The sequence below is a fragment of the Pithys albifrons genome, chromosome 2 (assembly GCF_047495875.1).
Source record: "Pithys albifrons albifrons isolate INPA30051 chromosome 2, PitAlb_v1, whole genome shotgun sequence".
NCBI lineage: Eukaryota > Metazoa > Chordata > Aves > Passeriformes > Thamnophilidae > Pithys > Pithys albifrons.
In genome coordinates, this window is record NC_092459.1 from 68,039,417 (window position 1) to 68,063,199 (window position 23,783).

Sequence of the window (23,783 nt, forward strand, 5' to 3'; positions counted from 1 at the left end):
TTAAAACCAATGAAAAATACCTGCACGATAAAATAAAAATCTTAAAATCATGGTCCGCTCCAGGTTCAATGTATCACTCTGCCACTTCACCTAAAATACAAACCAATAACCCCAGCAGATTAACCTTTACTTTATGAAGAAATGTGGGAAGGGGTTGGGACATCCTTGCTACAGGTAGATTTTATGGGTATTTCCTCAGAGCAGGAAAGGTTCAAAAAAATCTTCTGTTCCATTCCGGATCAGCATGTGCTCTAACAAGCTGTTATAAGAAGCAGAGAATGTACAAGTTCACCAGAACACTGGCTGGAGTTCTCTGCAAAACAAATCTCTTAAGGAAAGGGCTGTGCCTGTAACAGAAACAACTCTAACCAAGGAATCCAGTTTTCGATATTGCTTTATCATAAAAACTGCCTTTTTTTCTGTTCAGTGACTACTGTTCTTGCAAAAATTGTGATTATTTTCACTTTTCTTTTATTCTTTCTCACAATGCAGAATAGTTGCCACTAATCCATCCTGTAAGTGACATAGCCAGGATCAGCTTTCCATCAAGATCAGCACTGTATCCACAAAATCTACATGAGCACTTTTGTATGTACAAACATGCTGGTAAAGAAGCACCTAAGCAGAATCACACAATTTGTATGCAAAGATGTGGGTTTCCAAGGGCAGCATTTTGCCATTACAACATTACAAGTAAAAGTACCTTCAAACATGCACCCAATTTTTCCTAATTTGTACCTTAATGAAGAATAGCAATGAATGTTTACTTCATAAAACACTTGAACCTGGCAGGACTGTGTTTTAATGAACAGCTCTAGAAAGCGTGGTATGTTTTGCATTTACAATTTAACTGTGGTAACACTCAAAGAAGACAATATATACACACTTTCATTTCCCAGAAATTCATCACAGACCACACTACTCTCCATAAATCCCTCTTGACTATCAGATTTCTGTGTTTATATCATGCCCACATCCATGATGCCAGATCATCTCATGTAACACATTATAAAATATCCTGATATATTTCACCTTATATTTCATAGAAGGCCCACCAGGAGTTTTTCATGAGTGTTTATCCTTTAATTAGTCCGTATCATCATATGATATATTTGGACAAAAAATTGAGAATAATTTTTCAGCTCAATTACTGGGAACAGGGTGCCTAAAGAACAACTATATTTACCTGCACTAGAATTCAACCAGGATGCTCTGACAAACACTGTTATTTAAAATTGTGTGAGTCTGCGCTTGATCTGTACTTCTCACACTCTCAATATATTAAACACAATGATACCACCCTGTTAAAAAACCCAAAACACAAACTGCACCAACAAAACCACACTCCAGCATATTAAACACTGCAACATGTGCAACAACTACATTGTCTGTCCTGCCAAATAAAAAAAACAACCAGGAGATGAGTCTGGAAGTCCCTGCACACTCACTGCTTAGCCCTCAGCATAACCCATGGCACACTTTAGGGTTATGTCCCACAGCCGCACTAGGGACTATGGCCACTGAAGCAGGGTCTGCCTTCCTGCACCCTCCAGAGCCAGACAAGGACACCTCAGCAGGCTCGGCAGCTGCGGACATCCTGCACCCCAGTGCATGCGGATGTTTCCACGCTGAAGAAGCACTCTGACAGGCTGACATGCAACCTTCGAAGGGCTTGGAAATTGGGGAGGGGGGCGGGGAAGGGGCGGGGGGGGGGAGGGAAATCTACACAAAAAGTAACCTAAATGATGCTGTGGAGCACCTAAGTCATGACCCGAAGGTGACGAAGCTGGAGGCACCTGTCATCTTCACCCTAGACTCCATCACCTGGGCCCGGGCTGAGGGGCTTGCAAAACACACGCACAAAAATAAATATATATGTATACACATATATATGGTGTATATATGTGTGTGTGTATATGTGCGTGTATACATATGCATGTGTGTATATATATGTAAGTATATGTCTGTGTGTACATATGCATATTATGTGTATATCTACAGAATATATATGTATACCTATATACATACATGTATATATATACACAGAAAGTCTTAAATTGTATTTAAAACGGCTTTAGAGCTGAAGCAGAGGTGGCATATATGTGTGTGTGTGCATATCTGCACAACATACATGTATACATACATACATATATATATATATGTACACAGAGGAAGTCTTAAATAAATTATACTTAAAAGGACTTTAGAGCTGAAGCTGTGGTGGCATGTGTGTGTGTACACCTACATAATATATATGAATGCATACATACATACATGTATATATATACACAGAAAGTCTTAAATTGTATTTAAAACGGCTTTAGAGCTGAAGCAGAGGTGGCATACGTTTCTGTGCGTATCTACATAATATATATGTATATATACATATATATATATACACGCAAAGTGTTAAATAAATTGTATTTAAAAGGACTTTAGCGCCGAAGCTGCGGTGCCTGCCGGAGGGCCCCGCCGTGCCCGCCCCGTCCCGCGGTGCCTCCGCCGGCCGCCAGCCCGGGACACACACCCGCCCGCAGCCGCTCCCCGCCCCTCGGTCGCCTCCCGCCGCGTCCCGGCGGCCACCGAACCCCCTCGGCCACGCCTCTGCCGAGACATCGCGCCCTGCCCGGGAAGGTAACGCGGCTCCCAGTAAAAAATGTGCGTTACCAGGAGTGGGGTTCGAACCCACGCGGACATACGTCCATTGGATCTTAAGTCCAACGCCTTAACCACTCGGCCATCCTGGTGCGGATAACGGCTCCGCTTCCAGGCTCTCCTACATGCACGGCCATGCTCCCGCCCCGCACCCCCGAGCCCCCTCGGCTCCCGGAGGTGCCCCTGCCCCGCCGCACTCCCCTCCGCCTTCACTGCCAGCGCGGGCGGGCGCGGAGCGCTCGGAGAGGGGCGCACGGGCGGGCTCTGCCGGCGGCAGCGGGAGGCGGCCGGGCCGGGCCCGTCGGAGAGGCTGCCCCGATACCGAGCCTGGCCCGAATCGCGCCTACCCCGAACCACGCCGGGCCGGACCCGGCCCGCCCCCGTCGCCCTCGCTCCTACGGGCGGCGGGCGCGGAGCGGAAGGGGGAGGCGGGGAAGGTGCGCGGCGCTGGCACGGGCCTGCCCCTGCCGGAGGGCAGCGCTGGGCCGGGGGCGGCGGGACGCGAGTTGCGGGCAAGGCGCGCTCGGGGCAGGGCGGGCTCTCCCCCCGCAGAGTGGCGCGGGAGGGCCGCGGTGCTGGCGTGGCTCCCTGAGGGAGTGAGAGAGCTGCGGAGAGGTGGCGCCGACAAGGCACCGGCGCTTCGGTGCTCCCGTCCAAGTGTTTCCTGGAATTATCTTCCTTTGCTCGTAGAAGGAGAACCGAACCCCATCGAAGTCCAAAAATCAATTAAGCTTCTTTAGGAGAAAAATGTTGAAGGGGAAAGATTTTTTGGCGGTCGTCACTGAATGCCGGCTCTACGGAAGCACCTATGGCAGTGGCTCCGGGCAGTGCCTGCCCTGGGACCTCCCTCCTCTTCCCCGCGTCAGCGGGGGAATGGGAACGTGTCCCAGCGGCGACCTTTTCCCCTGGCACTGGCTCTCACTCTCGCTGCCTGTGCTATTTTTCGGTGGAGAAAACGGACGTCCTGCATCCCACCAAACTTTGCCACCTTTGAGTCTGTCCTTGAGGTATACAGAACATATTCCATACAACACAGGCTGGGGACACTGGACTGTGCCAGCCTCCAGCAGACGAGGAGGCACACGGAGACCGTCTGCTTGCCTATATGCAGAACAGCAGCACAGCCCCTGGCCAGTTGCTGGTCACCCTGCCTGTCGGTGCCCCTTTGTCAAGGGTCTGGGCCTCGAGTTTGCAGGTGCGGGTGGTGCCTGACCTTTCAGCTGTTAGTGCTCAGAGACCCCCGGTACTCTAGGAAGGGAAAGTGCTTCTCACATACCATATAGATGAATTGGTAGCATTTTAAATAGATGAAGAACTGACGTGAAACTCACATCTTCTTTTTCCTTCATTTTATTAATGATTGGAGCCCACGAATGAAAGAACTGCTCTTTGACTACAACTTGCCGTGCTGTATCATTGCTTGAAATGGGCATCATGCCATAGCTGGCATTGCTCTTCATTCAGTAGGGCAGTGCCTTTCAGCCAAGTTTTGAGTAGAGAAATACCATCAGGTTTTCTCCTTCTCTATTCACATCAAACACTATTTCTAAGAAACACAATAAAATGTTAATTTTTCCTGTTAAGACTTTGTGCCCTGACTGTGCACAGTAAGGAAAGGTGTGACGGTGAAGCTGTTTTCCGCTGGCTGTGACTTGCCTTGGCTCAGGTATTACGGAGACACTAAAACCATGGAAGAAGATAGATCTGCTGTTGCCTTCTCACATATTGGAGAAACAAACACCATGGCTCCATGTGAAAAATCCCATTGCATAGAAAATAGATTAACCATAATCACCACATACAGTATCTATTAAATAATACTGTTTCCTGCCTTCATTATATCTATGATACTGTCATAGAGATAAAAGCACAACCATGCGTAACTCTTCCTTTTCTAAAATCAATTTCAAGTAGCTACTATGGTTCAGGTATCTTGGTCTTAAAGTAAGAGCTATACCTTTCCTTGGAGAAGTTTCTTCCAAAACACTTGCCAGAGATACCTGCTGAAGTGTGCAAGTGTGTCCTTAGTCAGCGTCCTTCACTTTAAGGAATCAATTATTCCACTGTTATTTCTCTAAAATTAAACTCATGAATTAAAAAAAATAATCCCGTACGATCATAGAATCAACTAGGTTGAAAAAGACCTCTGAGATCATCAAGTCCAACCTTTGACCTAACACCACCCTATCTACTAGACCATGACTGCAAGTGCCACATCCAGTGTCTTCTTAAAACACCTCCAGGGACAGTGAATCCACCATCTCCCTGGACAGCCCATTCCAATGCCCAATCCCCCTTTCTGTAAAGAATTTCTTCCTAACATCCACCCTAAGCCTCCCCTGGTGCAACTTAAGTCTGTGCCCTCTTGTCCTACTACCAGTTGCTTGGGAGAAGAAACCAACCCCCACCTGGCTACAACTTCCTTTCAGGTAGTTGTAGAGAGTGAGAAGGTCACCCCTGAGCCTTCTCTTCTCCAGACTAAGCAACCCCAGCTCCCTCAGCTGCTCTTCCTACGGCCTGTGCTCCAGCCCCTTCACCAGCCTTGTTGCCCTTCTTTGAACAGGGTCCAGAACTTCAACATCCTTCCTGAACTGAGGGGCCCAGAACTGGACACAGGATTCAGGGTGCAGCCTCACCATTGCCGAGCAAGAAGATCTTCCTTCTGGCCCTTCTCGTGGATGGGCATCACATTAGCCATCTTCCAATTGTCCAGGACCTCCCCAGTGAGCCAGGACGGTTGATAAATGATGGAGAGAAGCTTGGCAAGCTCTTCCAAGTGGCTCAGTAGATAACTAACTGCTTCCTCGTGGATTACAGGGGTGCTATTCAGCTCCCCGTCCCTGCCTACCAGCTCAGGAGGCCCGTTGTCCTGAGGACATGTCTTATTGTTGAAAACTGAGGCAAAGAAGGTGTTAAGAGTACCTCAGCCTTTTCCCATCTTTGGTAACTATGTTCCCCCTGTGTCCAGCAAGGAATAAAGCTTTTCCTAGAAATAGAAACTCATATCAGTGAAGTTCACTGTTACATACTAGACATTGTATTTTGTAATATTTGTATTTGTGCAATGCTGTCTTACATTTTTAGAAGGAGCAAAGTGTGCCTGCTGCCAGATTTCCTTTGCCCTTCTTAGAAACGGCTGAGATTCATAAGTGGGTGATTGTGTGGATTGTAGAGCTTCAGCTTCATTAGGAAACAAACACAGAGTCCTAAAAGCTAAACTGTCACCTCTCAGATTTTAACTACTTCACCCCTCAAACCCAGCTTTAGGGTTTGCTACATGAGAGAAGAGGGGAAAAAATACCTTACCAACCCAGAGAATATGCTACACGCAACTCCATAGGAGTTACGCTGACTTTCAGAAGGAAAAGGGCAGCTTTCCTTAGGGAGCATGGAGATGTCCATTCTGCAGCTCTTTTATTAGAATACGAACATATTGTCAAGAAACTTTTATCATCTTCTTCCACTCATCCTGTGTGGCGTGAGTCCTTGCAACTGTAGTGTGATCAGTTTTTTTCAAAAGTCTGTTTAAATGTGATTAGGCAAGTTCATGGTCTGGCAAAATTTGAGTTCTTATGCAACTGAAAGATAGAGAAAAACTCACAGTATTAAGCAATGTTTGCAAGGAAGAGAATGACTTCTTCAGTTACTGGAAGTCATTTTTTAAGTGCCTCTAGTTCACAATGCATCTTAAAAATAGTTTTAAAGGGCCTCCAGCTGGTATTTCAGTAATTCTCATTTCTTTCTTGCAGCAACAGCCTTAATGAAATCAGGAGACTAGGTCTACAATTACCTTTTCTTCATGATTTCTTTTACCTTTCCATTTCGCTCTCTTTTCCTGTGCTCAAATATAACTAAATATTTGAATGTAACTTTTGCATATCTACTAACGAAATCATCAAGATCTCTCAGAACCGCAACAATAAATTTGATTTTTTCTTGCATTAGAGAATCATCTTAGAATGCACTAAACCAATTTTTCATGGTTTTTATTGTGAAAAAATCATAGTAAGTCTATCTCAATAAGCAGCACATCTAATTTACCATGGCAACCAATATTAAGAGGACTTTTTTTTCTTTTTAGGCATTGCCTAATCTTCTTTCACCAGTTCTAAAGTTTAGTCCAGCAAATTTTAAACTAAGGCTTGACAATGCAAGACTCTGAACTTTCAGTTTCCCTTATTAAATCTTTTATTCAATTCGTAGATATATATACGTGCAAAAAAGGAATAAACACAAAAAAACTATGTACATAATTTTTATCAAAAGCATTGGCAAGTGCTAGGAATATGCAGATCAAAGGAAAGAGATATTTCATTCTTCTCTGATTTATCCCCACATGCTGACCCTTGGAGGTTTAGGGTATTTCTCTACAAATACACATTTCCATTGACTTAAAGGGCAGTTCCTACAGAGCAAATGACTTTGTCTTCTTGATTAGCACCAAAGCTACTGGCAATGGTTGCCGCTCATGACCCTCCTTTCTCTCACTTCAAGTTTGAACACTCAGTTGTTGGAGATGTCCTCAGACAAGTGTAACATTGATATCACCAGGATGCAGTGAATATCAAAATACAGTTTAGAAGATCAGTGTTTCTCACTCTTCTATGTTATCACAGAGAAGTGCTACAGTGAAAGAGCCTGTCTGCCTAAGAAGTATTTCCCACTAGGATATGAAAGCTTGGAAGTTGAATTTATTTTGGAAGTTGAATTTATTTGTTTGTTTTTTTATATTAATACAAGTAGTAAGAAATGTTTGGGTGTTTTTCCACATATAAAATTAGAGTGCAGAAGAACAAAAGGGAGAACTTTCAATGTGATTTTTGCAGGAAGATGCACATCTATGCACATCTGAGGAAAAACTCCCAAATACAAAATATTTGAAATGCTGAAATACATTTATTAAAATAGGTACAAATAATATCATCAGTTAAAAAGAGTCACTAACTTTTGAAAAAATGTCCTGCATTATTTCAAAGGATAGCAATAGATCACAGTGTATCAGAAAGCCACTTAAAAATATAGTTGGAAAACCTCCAGAAGCAGGAGCTATAATCACTCACCATACCTTGTGAATGTATGTTTCACTGACAATGCTCACTGCTTACTAGGGCTGCACAATTTCTATTCCCTTGTCATACTCCAAACCTGCTGGTTTGTCCTTGTGTAAGGGCAGACTCCTTTTATACAAAAGGAGAGGTTATTTTTGAGCTTGAAAAGAGTACTGAAATGAAATGAATCTGGTTTCTTTCTTCTTCAGGTGTATTGGCTTTCCCAGGAGGAGATTTCCCAACAATGGGAAAAAAGTCACAATTTTTGTACACAAGTAAGAATGCACATTGAAAAAATAAATCCTTCATCTAATTTAAAATATAACCCCCCCATATTCAGACAATGCTTATTAAAAAATAAAAGTCTATTGACAGTCAGTCATTCCACTAAAATTGCTCATATGTATGTGCCAGAACAGGAGACACTAAAATGCTTTCTTGCCCCACAACTTTTGTTGTCTGCAATATAACAGAAGGTCACTGCATGCATTTCTTCTGGCTGAAGTGTTAATTGGCAGAAAAATGTATTAGAAACATGACAGCATGGCAAGTTTGAAATTGAGAGTACAAGACCGGGGCTCAAATTAAAAGTGAGTGAGATGCCTCAGTGCAGCAGTGCTTCTAGCCACCTTGACAGACTTGCAGGTACTCAAAATGGAAAAAGAAGCAGTCACGAGCACACAAATGGAGCAAAATGTGCATACTGTCATTTAAGGTGTAGTCACTTCTGTTGAGATTTAAGACAGGCGGAAATCAAGTTGAAAGAGACACTAATTCTGTGTGCTGCTGCTGCTGCTAACAGGCTCGGTATTTTGTTAAATTAATAGAGCAAAATCCTTTCAAGTATTTGCATCAAGCAGGCTCGAAGTTAGTTAAACTGAAACCTCCTGATTCTGTGGTGGACTGAGTCACCCCAGGTGGTAAGGCTTCCTCTCCTGCAGCCTCACTTTGACAAATAAAAATAAAGTTATTTCTTGAAATTACTGATCTTCCCTAAGCCAAGTTATACATCCCTCTTTCTTGCCTACCTGAAATAAGCATCACTGCAGAGGTCTTCTTGCATCTGTAGTTACAGTAACAGAGTACATTTCAATTAAAATTACATTAAATGTAGTTTTATCAACATTTCTAGGAGTTTTTAAATAGAACAGCCTTCAGCACATTTAGAAAAAAGGCAATGAAGAAAACCAACTGCAACAGGGGTTGTCATGACAGAAAACTCTCTGGAAATAACACCTGATTTTGAAGACATTCAAGGCAGTCTCTGATAGCTCCACAGGGAGAGTCACCTTCTGCAACATGATATGCAACAGCAGAGGATTGTTCTGAGGGGATGTTTTCTTCTGTATTCCAAAGCTTTTTTCACTTGCTCCTTAGCATCTCCTACATAGTCCTCAACATTTTGCATATTTATCTCAATGACATCAAAAGTGTCTGCCTGTTCTTCCACTAGCAGGGCCACCTGCAGAAAGAGCTCATGAACTTCTTTAATGCGACCTTCTAACTTCACCAGCTCCTTATGTCGTGTCTCTAACTCATTCAGAGCTGCACGAGCCCCCTTAACATCAGACAAGAGATTCTCAGAGAAAACATCCCATTTGCCTTGCTCAATCATCTCCTCAATCTGGTTGCCAGAAACATCTTTGCCCATGATCTCCAGCTGCCGCTGAATTCGAATCTTGCAGTTCTCCCGTTGGTTCATCTCTGTTGCATTGTAATCAAACATAGCGTCCTGAAATGTGTGCATGAGATCAACATAGTGGTTCTTCGCCACCCGGGCAATGATAGACATAGCTCCATATTTTGTTATTGCATCTTCACAGAAATCTCTCATTACCTGCAGTTTCCTGTGGATGTTTTCTCCACGGGCCTTAATGTCTCTGGCAATACAATTAGTATCTCGTTTGATACTACTAAGGCGGCGCATGGAAGTAAGGAAGCGGGTGTTTTGCTTTCTCAGCCGGTTGACATCTGCTTTTAGGTGGTCATTTTCTGTCCGGATGCTCTGTATGTCCTTATGAAGAATTTCCAAGGCATAATCAGTCTCATAAAGGAGAATATCATGGGGTGAATTTTCATCATCCTCACTATCAAAAAACTGTTCATTGTGTAACCTGGCAAATTCACGCAGCTCACTTAGACGGTCTTTCATCCTGCCTGTAAAACAGAGGAACAGGAGGAATGAAGTTTAAAGTAACTAAAATATTGGTTTACAGGAGTTGGAAGTTCGTAACTAATAACTACATCATAGTGATAACTTTATCACAGATAACTAACATAACTACATCAAAGACAACCAAAAATATGAGATTTAAAATTTGTTCACAGTATTTTATACAGTAATAGATATCAGATCCAAAACTCTGCTGCTAGAACACTTTTCTAGAAAGTATGAAGCTTAGAAACTAAAAAACTTCAAGAGAGAAGACAACAAATCCTGACACAAATCCAAAATAATAATAAGACAATCCCTAAGCTCCCTCCCAAATGGTGGTCTTGCACTTGGAGAAAAAACCCCCAAACTCTTAATAAGAATCCTTCAGCTATCAGCATCCATAGACATTAATAATGTAATTTTCTCACTAGAGAAATCTCCTTTAGCTCTTGATCCTTCATTGCATTAACTGTCCAAAATGTGGAAAGAATCAAGATGGGGGGGGAAAAAAGGCAAAGCAATTTTAGTGTCTCCAGATGCTTTTATTTACTATAGTGTACCATGATCAACAAGTCAACACAACAATAGTGGCATTTTATAAGTAGGACCATCCATCCAACCCTTCCTTTTTTGTATGATAGAAATACCCTACTGAAGGAAAGAAGTAACACTGTTGTTACAGATCAGGATCCATTTTCAATGTGTTTACCTCAGACATATTCAACTACAAATTTCATTAAAAAGCCACAGAATGTGTAATCTGTGCGGACTAGTTACATGGTAACAAAACATAAGTCTCCTATATTTTTCACTTGAAATCTAGACCTACAGTCTTTGCAGAAAGTGAATTATGAAAGCTCCATCAAGAACCCTGCACCATCTGTGTCAGCAAGCAGGAAGGTGAAAATTTTTCTTCACAACACTGTACATCCTGTGACCTCATTTTAACCAGTAAGAAAGAGAATCAAGATAAGTAGCAGCACCAAGCAGGACATCTTTAGATTTCTCTGGAGGATTCATATTTGTTTTTCCAGAAATGAAAGTATCTTCTCAGAATTTACAAACATTCACTGTGAATGACACATCGCTTCCCAGGATCATCAGTTATTCCCAGGTTAAGAAAAGTCTCATGTATATACCCTGTTTAATAGGCCTAAATTTAATGTGAATTAAAACTACAACTTTATAATCTGTTTCACTGGACCATTAGATGGGTTAAAGATGTTAGGCAAGACATGGGAAAGATTCTGTCACTGGCACAGCTTCCTGGGCTTGCATAGTTCATTGGGGGTATACACTGGTCTTAAGAAGTGTCCTGATTATGATCACATTTAAATTGAAGTAAAAACGTGAATTTTAACTTAAACTAACTCTTTTGTAAGAAATGTAAATTCAGAAAGTCCATTAATATCCTAAGAGTACAGCTTTCATTCAGGAATGCACGCATGTAAGATAATTGTTTGCATCTAAAACATAATCAACATAGATTCAACTCAATCGTACAGAGAAAGCTTTAGGACACAAAAAGTTTCTCACCTCCTCCCTCAGCAACAATAAAATCAAGACTTTCACCTCATGGCATAACATCAAGATGAAAAATCCACATCTGAAAGGTAAAAACCAAAATGTGTGGTTCAACTTAGAAGTCAGGTTTTCAGGTTTATTTGGCTTTAAAACTGTACAGCCAAGTTTGCTTAGAGGCACTGAGACAGTGAGAGTATCTGCCTTCCTGTCTGGAAATAGTAGACTATTTTCTAGACAGCATGGTGGAAAGGGAACAATCAAAGGTATCAAGCCATGTCAGGATTATTCAGGTCTCTTCTAGTCACTGTTTCTGATATCCTTTTCACCTGAAATGTAGATGTGGCTCTGAAAACCAGTCACATTGCTTGTTTGACTGCTGTGATTGCTTTCATCATTTATTCTTTTACTGTTTAGCCTCTACATTTGAAAACAGCAATGTTGGGGTTTTTTACTTTAAAATGGCCATCCATAGCAGAAAGATGCCATTCATGTAATCTAAGTCATGAGTGGAGGACTACATTGAACTTTGTGCTTACCATTTCTTAAACTTCCAAAAAATTGAATTTAATTGGCCTTCTGCAGAAAGCAGTTAACAACTGGCTCAACAATAATTACATTTTATTTTTTGTGCTTGACAATGAAAACACAAATAGAAAACTACAGAGTAAGAGCTCCTGCATAATGAACTCAAAATTTTGTAAGAATAGGTCTATCCTTTCCACAGGAAGGAGAAGCAAATACACAGTAGTTCATAAGAAAAAAATACTAATGCTGCAATAAGTTCATGTGTATACTATTTCTGCAGCATCTCTGAAAATATTGCAAATATTTTTTCTTTTAATACAACAGGAAAGGTTGAAAAGACAAGCATTAAAAGAAGAGCAAGGAACTGTCAAGTGTGGCCTTGGATTGCACCATGATGTTGCCTACACTCAGGAAGATCATGTGATTAAACACTGGCCTAGGTACTACCACTTCCACCAAGTCTCAACCTACAGTCTGTATGTTCTGAATAAAAATTTTACAGCATAAAATTTAATACCCATCATTCAGTTCAAGGACAGCCACTGCATTTAATATGCTACTACTGTTCATTTCCTGCAACATCTTTGGAAAGCACTATAACTCTTAAGTCTTTTGGGGGAGGGCAGATCCAAGAGCCTCAGACAGCGGTTTCTGCCCACAGTGATTAAGGACAACACTATCATTCTTCATGAGTTACGATGCCCACTTAAGACACCTGAAGCAGATTTCTTTGTACCTGGAATGATTAGAAGTCAGCTCCTTCAGACTTCAGTCACTGCTGCAAGCCTTGGGCACTTTGCTCAGTAAGATTGTGGAGTAACAAGCTGGACATCAGTGAATGAACACATGGATCAAGGCCACTTGCGACAAGCTCGTCTCCAGTGATATGGGCAGCATCACACACGATCTCTGTGATCCAGCAGATCCAGTAAAATCCAATTCTAAGTGGAACAGAGGGATAAAGTTACAATTGCACTGACAATCTTCAGGGTTTTCCCACCTTCCAAGTGTTTAGCTCTAAAAGTCTACCTTATTTTTACCTACATACCAAAATTTACATTCCAAGTGGTCAACATTAGGATCTTTTAGCTCTGTGTTGAGGACCTGTATGCATCAGGAATATGGCTCCACAGCTAAAGTGATCATGCTTTTCTAACAAATGCATGCCATCTATTCAAGCCTGACTCCCCAGTCCTGCAAAATCAGGGACTATTTGGTATTTTGTTCTCCCTGAGTCCTGTCTTTTATACTCTGTTTCTAACGTGCATTACCTAGCCTGCTTCCCACTTCATTTTTACATTTTCAAGATGCACTTCCTTATCTACATACAGTGTCTGGTCAGGATGGAAGGAGAGGAAGTGAGTAACTTTCTGCCTGTATTTCAGCATCATATTAGGCCACAAACATCACAAATTGCTGAGGACACTTACTCAGTTTTATGCCTGAACCTGCTCAAGTACTCTGTAGGTTAGCATTTGCAATATTTGGCCAAAGGGATTTGTTCAAAAAGATGTTTAGATTTCAGCTTTTTTGAGCACCTTTTGCTCAAGGAACATGGTAAATTTATTTGGAGTATTTGGAAACTGCTACTTTGAGACACTTAAAATTTGTTAACATTTTAGGATTTTTTTCCACAAAGAAAAACAGCAGACTGGAATGCAACAACACCACAGAGGTCTTTTCCTGTTTCAAATTGTCATTTCAAAGGGGAACCAGATCATCCCAAGAGAGTACAAAAACTTCCAACCATTCCTTGAATAGCGTCAGAGACAGAATTGCCACTAAAGACCTGAAACAAATAAGCATGGGAGAGTAAGCGGGAACAGCAATTTGAAAAATTTCAGTTTAACAGGTTGATGTTTAGAAAAGTCAACCTCCTTTATCAGATGTTGTTACTGAGCAAAGTTTGCTCTACTTTTATGTTGATACATTGTTTGTAATTAGAACAGCAATATATTGATACATAGTATCAACTACCAGTTGTTAGAGATCACCTCAGCACTCACTCTGTAAAATGAGTCAATCTCTCCCTTCATACATGGTCCAGTGCAGCAGTAGAAGTTGGGCTCCCTGGCTGACAAGCAGCTCTGCAGACAAGGACCTTGGAGTGCTGGTAGACATGAACTTGAACATAAGCCAGCAATGCGTCTGGGCTGGAGTAGCAAAAGTGAGGAAGCGAAGGGACCCCTCCAGTCCAACACTTGAGAGGCCACATCTGGAGTGTTGCCAGGTCTCTCCATTTCAGGAGTCATAGACAAACTGTGGTGAGCCCAGGGGAGGCCACAAAGATCATCAGAGGTGCTGCAGCACCTGACATATGAAGAGAGGCTTGAGAGAGTCAGGAATTATCAGCCTGAAAAACAGGAAGCTCAAGGGAGATCTTGTTGCTGTCGCCAACTGCTTAATGGAAGGCTAGACCTTCCATGGAAACGTACAGCAATAGCACAAGAGGCAACAGACTTAAGTGAAAACAAGGAAAAAGCCAGTCAGATAGGAGAGAGGGGAAAAAGGAAGAAAAAGCCCCCAGACCTTCAGAAACAATGGAAAAGGTGCCCATAAAAGTTTGCATCCTTGAAGATACTCCAAAGATATCCTTGAAGATTTTCAAAACTCTACTGGACATGATTGTCAGCAACCTGAACTACCTGTGTGTGTTTTGAAGGGGTCTGGATTAGACAATGTCCAAAGGTCCAGTCTAAATTATTCTGGTACTCTGTGCCTTAGATAAAAAGTTTGCTTATTTGAAAAGGAACATTAAACGTATTCAACTACTTAGGCAGGTTTATAGAAGATACATCTAAAACAGTAGAATATCAAGACACCAACTACTCCAGTGTCACAACTGCAAGTATATAGATACCTTAATTCTAAGAGTGTGGGTTTTAATAGATTAGCTATCAGTTAGTTTTGTTTTATTTTATGTTAAAATACTGTGTATATTCACACTGGAACATGTACTTCCATGTTTGTATTTTTGGGCTAGGTAAATCTGTCCTCTCAAAAATGAAGTTCCTTCTGCAGTCCATCATGGTGTGTACACCCAAACACACACAGAGGAATCAAAAAACAGGCCAGGTAACAACTGCAGAGGTTACATCTTTGAAGCCAGATACCCAGCATGTACAGCCAGCTGAGGGCATGCTCAGTACTCATGTCTTCATCTTCGTGTGCTACTTCTTAGTATTAATCACCATGATGATTAGCTTTCCCATGATGCATGAGAAAGACACAAGTTGTCCTGTTGCAATAAGACTGCAATCCCACACAGATCTGTGTGACATGGGATTTCAGACAAGAAAGAAAATCCACCTGAAAATTAAAAAGTATGCATGTGCATAAACCCCCTTTTTGTTAGCCCCATATACATACGAAAGGGAGTCCTGCATAGCATATTTCTGTTGCTGTGTTAATGTTCTGCAGCCTGTTATCTATGTAGAAATACTTAAGGATGAAAAGTTATTTCCATAGAAACAAACAAGTTGCGCACCTATATTTAATTCAGCTTTAACATTTGTATATCCACATTTTTGGGGACAAATGGTGACATAAAGAAGCAGTTTCAGCACAGAATCCATATTTCATTGCCAGCAGGTGGGAAGGAAGGCAGTGTGCATTGTTTCTTCTTTCAGCATTCATAAAAGGCAGCTGCTAGTTAATACCAGGTTGTGGGTTACCAAAAGTCTAGTCAGTAATCTTTTCAGCCTTGAGTAGGGCCTTACAAAATGAAGCTTTTACTTCAGTTGAACTGTCTATTTGAGGAACAACAGATATTGCAAAACAACCCAGTTAAAAACAATTTCTGTCAGTAGTTCTTCTGTCCCTCAGAAGGTAAAAGTCCTACTACGAACCCATGAGGCTCATCCTGTCTGAATGGCATGTGATTTTGATCGCATGACACACAATAGACGTGACTCAAAAAGCAAGTGGTGAACAAATAACCTGCTCCTAGGCAAAATTACTCCATGGCTAAGTGTGTGTCAGCACATTTCAGTGACTTCCCATATGGCTTGTAGTGGACGTGGTATTGATGGAAATCAACTCAGATGGACTTGCTGGGTCAAGCACACTCCATTACAATACAAATAGCACCAAAAGGCAAGTCATGCATAGGTAAAAAAAAAAGTGTTTACTGCTGAAGCCTTTCATTTAAAAGTTGGGAATCTCAGATTCAGTAACAATTTTCTAGTAACTTTCTGTTTTGGAAACTGTCTCAGACCAGATTTAATATTTTTGCCTGGTATCTGTTGTCCAATAATAGATTTGACAATACTAATCAACTTTGAAGGCACGCTATTTTTTTACAATAAGTTTTCTTATTTCTGTAAGAGCTTCTAATTGATTTATATCAGAGTGCTAGTCATCTTTGCAGACCAAATTCCCTGTCTCCCCAACCATGTCCATCACTAGTGGCACAGTAGGCTTGAATTTTTCAAATCACTCATCTTTTTTCTCCCTTCTCCTCTATAAAAGGTTGAAGAAACACCAAAAATCATAATCTAATGATTAGGGCAGTTTGCCTTCTGCAGCTGTTTTAAGATCACATCTGTGTTAACTCCAATACTAGCAATTATGACAGAGATTAGCCTTTCAAAATCGTTTTGTGGCCTCACTCAAAGGAAGTTATCTTCTCTGGAGCTTCTTGGATCGAGCAATGTTTAAAAATAGACAAAATGTATCCAGGACTGGAATATCCATCAGTTAACACTGAACACCAGTTATAAAGCTACAGCAGTACAGCAAGAAGCTGCAAGTTTATCTAGACTAATAGACACTACCCAGCTCATGTGATTGTCAAAGTCTGGGTACAGCAGAACACTTCCTTCATACTTTTCATCACCCCAGGGACAAATGTATGCAGTTGCAAATCTTTCAGGGGATTATTTTTTCCCAAAAGCTTGCATGCAGTGTCAACTTCTCTGTTTGTGTCAGGATATGTGTTTTATTACAAGTTGATATATTCCAAGAAGTAGGGATGGCTCTATTCTTTGCAGGCTTTTACTGCAGTTGGCAGAATCTCCAAGTCTCCAGTGCTTCCTTTCCTAACATAAAGGCCAGGAAAGGCCTAAGGGGTAATAATTAAAATTCAGGTAGTTTGTTGCCTTTAACTCAAAGTAATGATGCAATAATTGCTTGAATACTGATAGCTTTGGAGGTTCTTCTTTGATATATCTCAATTTCTTTACCAGTATTCTCAACTTCTGTATGACAGAATATTATAAATTCAAGGATCTAAGGTGCATCTCCTACCTCCCTGATGTATTCAATAAGGTTAACCATATTGGTGTTTTCCATTGATTGGTTAAAAGGTTTCATAGACATTAGTATCAAAACTAGGAGAAGTTGCTGGTGTGCATCAAATGCACTATAACATGCATTGCATTTTTCACATATTTATGATAAGACTGACAAAAAAATCAGAAGTTTTCACTCAATACTACTCAGTAGCCATGACAGTATTATTCCTTCACTGGAGAGGACAGCTTGTACATAAATGGACTGCTACTATTTACTAGGTTGTCTAAATTTTCACTGGACAGCTGTGGATTCCCACTGACAAATTTTCAGTGCTGGACAGATGACAAAATTGATTCTCAGTATGGACTCTCAACATTCTTCTCACAAGTCACATAAATGAGCAATTGTAACTAGATTTGGTGTTGGTTAGGGTGGAACAGCTGTATCAGGGCTGTAGTCAAAAAAAGTGTTTCCATCTTCACAACATGGTCCATTGAAAATTGTAAAGTCTTCATGTGCATTGTTTGAACCCTGTCCTAAAATTGGGAACTCTCTCCAGCAGTCCTCATGCTTCTGTATATAAATGGAAGTTAAAAATAGGAAAGGTAATGCACACCCCAAATGTGGCCACTTCATTTTCCTAAGGATGCCAGAAACAGAATAAACAGTTTTCAACTGCAGATATTGAAAACTTGCTGAAACCTTGGAATCCTTGAGACCTGTGAGCTGACTACAATTGCCTTTAATGTGCACAGTTTGTTAAAAACACAGCAACATTACAAAGAGCAGGTGAACATGTATGGGATTGTATTTTACCCAAGAGAGGGAAAACAATCCCACCATGGCTCTCCATTCAGTGCTTTAAAGTACATGCCCTTCCTACCATACGCAACACGAAGGTCTTCAGGTAAAATTGGCCTGGTTGGAGACAAGGGGAGCATGAACTGTACCTCCACAGGCTCAGCAAATACTTAAGGCAGAAGCATGTCACTAACATAAACAGTGGGCCAGCCATCCATGCATTTCTTGGCAATTACTACAGCTCGGCATCATTACGAGTCACTGTGCAAGGATATTAGACCATGCGCTCACAAGCAGTGCTGGCGCTACAATGCCATGAGTATATACATTATCTAATTAATCACCTCAGCTTCCCTGAAACACATTGGCTCTGTGAAGTTGCTATGTACATACCACATTTATATAACTACTATTGCTACCACACAGTGGTATTTACAAGTGATTAAGACATTATGTTGGTATGCAAGTGGAAATATGAGGCTGCACATGATCAAGAGTCAGAAGCAACATGTTCTACTGACACTTTTAAATTAGCACAGGAGCACTGGTTTTTTTTTAAATATACATTTAAAGCTTGTAATAAAGCACTATAATCTGAGATCAAGTACTCTTTAATTTTAAAAAATCCCTTTAAGGTTAAATACAGGGTGTTTTCTTGGTATTTGTTCATTTGGGCTGGTACATATGAAGCTCAGTTTGGGATCCTACTGCAAAATCTACACAACTATACCTGCACCAAAATAGTTTCATCCAGGAAATAACCCCCCCCCAGCCACACACGTATACCCACAGCCTCAGCCTCAGGACACTTCAGGTGCTGGCAGGCTTTATAGCAGTTACACCACTTAGCTGCCCATGAGTGTTCACAGGCCCTTTCAAAGTACCAGTGAAGTTGAGCCAAGATACAGTGTCATTAGGGACACACTAGCCAATGGTACTTAGAGAATCTCTTCCTAATTTGACATATCCAAAGCTCAAGTAAGCTTTTTTCTTGCTTTCGAAAATAAGTGAGTTGTCACTACCACAAACACAGCACCAAGATAAGGCATAGCAGGAAAAGCTGGAGTGTGTAGTAATTTCTTGGGTTTTGTAAATATGAGTTTGTTGGAAATAATCTTGGCGGGTTAACAGTCATAGCAGATAGAGCAAAAGCTGCACACATGATAAGCCTGATACCTATCTCTGAAGCTGAGATATGTGATATCATTCTCTCTCTGATAAACTGCATAAATACGGTCTAGATGCAAAGTGCCAAATACTGTGTGATAGGCTAGATGAGATACCAAGACACTGGGCACAATCACTAAAAGCTATCAAAGCAGATGTACAAACTGAACTACATTGCTTCCCTCATGTAGAGCCTCCCCACTACACAAGAGGGGGTTTCTAGGAGGTAGTTGTAGGCAGGAGTGGTGGTGCCACTCTCTGGGAACGATGTTCCTCACCAGAAATGGCTTGTGTGGGGGCCACATCTTGGGGAGCAGCCCAAAATGCAGAGGTAACAAAAAACTGGCTTCTCTATAAAACTGCAAAAAGTGGTAACCCCACATCTGGTGTTAAGATGAGTTTATTAGATCAAATTAACATTGCCTCAGTAATTTCTGCACCATGCTTTGCCCTCCCTGCCTACAGGGATAACCAGAGCCAAAGAAAATTGATGGGCCAGATAAAAGATAGTAGATAGTGTATCTGGTCCAGCACCTTCATTCGTAACACAGCAGTTGCCTTTTCACCATCAGAACTGGTTTTGAATATGTCAGCACTATGAGATGTTTCTGTAACACTCAGAGGTTATCCATATTTTCCACTAGCAACTTGGAGAGTGGAACTAGATATGAGCTTGTACAGTCTACAGGTGACACTGAGCTGAAAGGGAGGGGAAGCGAGTATCTGGTGGTGGAAGGGAGGAAAAATTGTGAGAATTTAAGGTGATTGTGCCAAGTAAGAGAAGAATCAACAAAATATGAAAAAAAATTCAATAAAGATGAGCCTCATGTGATACATTTAGATAGAATTATTCACTCAAATAGAACGTAGGTAACACCTAGTTTGGTAGCAGGAAACATTGGTGAGGTTATAGCAGATTGCAAGCTACAAAACAAGTTCACAATATAATGGCATTGCAAAAAAACCCCAACCCAAACAAAACAAAAAAAATCCCAAACAAACAAAAACCAATACCATGTCATATGAGAGATGGCATGGGAAGAACTGGTTTTACTCTGCTTGGCATAGATAAGGCCCCAGTTTGAGCAGTATATCCTGCACCATTTATCGCACTAGGGAAGTCAAAGGGAGCATATTTGGCATCATCTCCAAATGGTTTAGAAAACACAACCCTGGAAGAAGAGAGTTGAAGGAATTATGTTCATTTCACACAGAAGGCCAGGGAAAGAGACACAGCACTCCAGTGCAAAAAAAAGGAGTTCTCTATGAAAAGATAAATGATCACTTTTGTCCCCATGTTGACATTGGAAACACACAAAGTAATCAGTTGTTTCACACATGAGACGTATGTTGAACTGGCTGTGACTAGCTGAAAACTGGACCATTTCTCTGTGGAAGCACTGTAGGATCCTGTTCCTTAAAAAGGATAGAGAGAGGGTACAGGCCTCTCAGGACTGGATTAGTGCACACCTACAATGCACCACATGGACAGGGTGAAGTCTTACAGTCTCCCCATGGCCCCACATTCTCATGATATGTTCAATGCCCTTGCTCCCAGACTCACTATGTGTCCAGCACACTGTATTTGTGTGCACAGTGTGGGGGAGCAATTTTCACACAGCAGATTTTGCTCCTCTATCGTTTATGCAATACTGACAAGTACTGTTTCTCCTTCTGGAGCAGATCTTGGTTACTGTTATATTATAGTGGAAGGTGTGAGACATGGAGCCTAATTCCACAGCATCCAAATTCTCCAGGACTGATGGAATATGCAGTTGTGTTCTATAGCATCATGGTTATCTGCAGTGCCCAGAAGATACTGTTATCACATTTCACCCATTTTAATCACTGAAGAGATCTTCTGTACCATGCTTTATTTCTTCATGGAGATCTCTTTTGACAACAAGAGTTTAACTTGCAGTTGTAGTCTCAGCCAAAACACCAGCTTCCGTAAGACTGAACACAAAATTTCGGTTCCAGAGCAATGGTCATACAAGGCAGTCAGTGAAAAAAAAGTGAAAAAAGTTCATGGGACGAGCTGGGAACCTAAGCCATCCTTTCTTAAGAAGGATGATCTTTATGCTGTTGGTCTGTTTTGAATAAAAAATAACTTATGCTCATCTTGTAGTCTCACCACTATTTAGACAGTGAGTATCACAATTGGTAAGAAAGCAGCATTCTTCACATTGTATTCTCATCATAAGAAGTCATATATTGTCATTTTGATCCCTGATAGCTTAAAAAATGGCTTCTAAAATACCATCTAAAGAACAGGAACAAAAAGTGCAAGTGTCCGTTTTAGGTCAGTGTTGTTATTCTAGTCATTTCCTTCCTTGGTATCACAGAGTGACATGTAGTTATCTCAGACATACAGGAGTGCTAATTCTTCTTGGTAGGAAAGGAAATGAATATCAATTAATAGGAAGCAATCAAAGAACTCTAACTTTTGCACCAAATTCCAGATCTGGCAATGATGATGCCCAAGAAAGGAGAAAAAGCTATTATATTTTGCACAGAACCCAAATTTTCTATAAAACCTGCTTTGGAGTTATTCATAACCATGTACAAACACTATGAATAAAATGTTAATACTTGTTAAGCCAGACAAACAAGACAGCTGGAAATGTAGACACCGTTGGGACTGGATGAGAAGACTCAATTGGAAAGCGCCTCCGGTTGTCCCTCATGCCGTGAAAATCCAGCCACCCCTTTGACCCCCCGTGAGAGCCAGGTCTAACTTAAGGCACCTACGCACCCAAAAGCCCGGTCCGCACCCCTTGCCAGTCCCTCCTGCCTCCGAGCTTCAGACTTCCCCTCTCGATTAAAACGGGGCAGTTTCGTCAATTCTAACGAAAACCGAGGTGCAAAGCGCTCCGCCGCCTCGCGGCCCCTCCGCCTTGCGGGCTGGGCTGGCTGCGGAGCACCGGAGCTCGCGTCGGAGCTCGCGCCGACAGCAGGGGGAAGGGGCAGCCTGACCGTCGCCGCCGGAGCCTGGACTCCGGCACAGCCCAGCGCTGCCCTCCGTTCCACAGCAGCTCCTGGCAGGTCGGCACCCAAGAACTCCAGCTGATGCTGAGCGGAGCTCGGGGATGCAGGTGTGCTCCCATCCCGAGAGCCGACCAGACCCTGCCGCCGCCACCGGCGACGTACCCGGGCTGAAGAAGCCAAACCCGGTCCGGCCCCCGAGGAAAGCGCTGTCTCGTCCTCCAACGCCCAGGCAGGTACTCACCGGCGGACAGAACAGGGCAAGGCAGCCCCGCCGATTCCGTCCCGTCCCGTCCCGCCTTCGCTCCGGCCGCGCCGCTCCCCGAGGTGCCGATGCCGCCGCAGCGCCCGCGCCGTCGGGGCGAACGCTAATCCCCGCCGAGCGGAGCGCCCCGCCCCCGCCGCCCGGCGCGCCCGCCCATTGGCTGAGAGGGGTTTGATTTGCATATCGTAGCCCCGCTCCCTGGGTGTGTCAGCCGGTGCCGTCGAGAAGCGGTGGCGGAGCGGGCGCGCAATTCGGGAGCCACCGCCCCTTCCTCCCCCTCCACCACCCGGCCGGGCGGGGCTTGGCTCGCACCAGTTCCTAGCGCGGGGAAAGTCCGCGCCCGTGGGTGCTGGGAAGAGTGGGTGAGCTGACGTGGCCCGTTTCTTTGCCGTCGTCCCCGTGGACGTCCCCTGCCCTTTCTCGCCATCGTCCCCACGCTGGGAAGCGGGTGCTTTTCGACGGCCAGCGGAGGGCTGCGAGGGCGTGGACATGGGATTGGGGGTGCGATGAGGCCCGGGGCTGACAACTGAATCCGAGGGGGCGTACGGACGCCCGAGGAGGCAGGTGGGATCAGGTGTCGCCGTGAGCGGGGCGGGCGCACGTCCCACCAGCCACGTCCCCACATCGTCCCGTGTACCGCCGGTTGTTTGGTGCAGCGACGTTTGTCTTGTCCTTCTGGCTTGAACTGCGCCTGATGAAATGGGACGACAAAGGAAATGTAATTCAAATTGCTCCTGCTTCGTGTGGGGATGAGAAGCTGTGTTCTTTTCACCATGCTTTGGGGTATGGGTCAAATTTAGCCCAATTTTTGGATGGTTGTTTAAATTCTGCTAAGTTTGACCATTCCTGAAACAAAAACAAAACACAACAAAACACCTTCCCCATCATCGTAACTGAAAAAAAACTAACAGAACTTTGGTGTCACAAAGTTTGGTATACACTAATAATACACATTAATAAGCCTAATCATCCTAACTGAAAAAAACTTAATCATCCTTAATCATCCTAACTGAAAAAAACTAACAGAACTTTGGTGTCTCAATGTTTGGTATACACTAATAATACACATTAATAAGCCTAGCAAGTAGTTAGAGAGGTTATTCAAGTCTTTCTGAGATTTTGCTTTTTTTGAACATCTTGGACATGTATTTTAGACAAGCACTTTTTTCAACCTTTCACCACAGAAACTGAAGACAATTTGAATCTGGAAATTTTAAAAGCTAGAAGTTACTTTTTTGTTGGTGTCAAGAAGTACCTGAAAGAGCAACTGTGCTTTCCTGAGCTGTCATCAGTTATAAGGCTCCAAAATTTCTCATATATTGTGTCAATCCCACCAAGTGTGACCAAGACAGAGACACTTGCAGAGATGTAAGAAGCTTCCTCACTCCTTATTTTCTATACTGTTATTGTGTCAGGAAAAAAA

At 42.5% G+C, this 23,783-nt stretch overlaps 1 protein-coding gene and 1 non-coding gene across 4 annotated transcripts; both read right to left on the reverse strand.

Moving 5' to 3' along the window:
* Nucleotides 1-2,664: 2,664 nt before the first annotated feature.
* On the reverse strand, nt 2,665-2,747 carry TRNAL-UAA (transfer RNA leucine (anticodon UAA)). Its single transcript has one exon. It is a non-coding gene; the product is annotated as a tRNA-Leu (tRNA).
* Nucleotides 2,748-6,834: 4,087 nt separating this feature from the next.
* Nucleotides 6,835-22,424, reverse strand: STX11 (syntaxin 11). 3 transcript variants are annotated; one of them, XM_071547953.1, is made up of 4 exons: nt 22,340-22,424; nt 12,644-12,848; nt 11,395-11,464; nt 6,835-9,860 (listed from the first exon to the last, which is right to left on the reverse strand). In XM_071547953.1, the coding sequence occupies exon 4, from the start codon at nt 9,853-9,855 to the stop codon at nt 8,989-8,991; it is 867 nt and encodes a 288-aa protein (XP_071404054.1). In that variant the 5' UTR covers nt 9,856-9,860; nt 11,395-11,464; nt 12,644-12,848; nt 22,340-22,424; the 3' UTR covers nt 6,835-8,988. The 3 variants fall into 3 exon arrangements, with proteins under 3 accessions (XP_071404054.1, XP_071404055.1, XP_071404056.1); XM_071547954.1 differs by lacking the exon at nt 11,395-11,464; XM_071547955.1 differs by lacking the exons at nt 11,395-11,464; nt 12,644-12,848.
* Between the last annotated feature and the right edge of the window lie 1,359 nt (nt 22,425-23,783).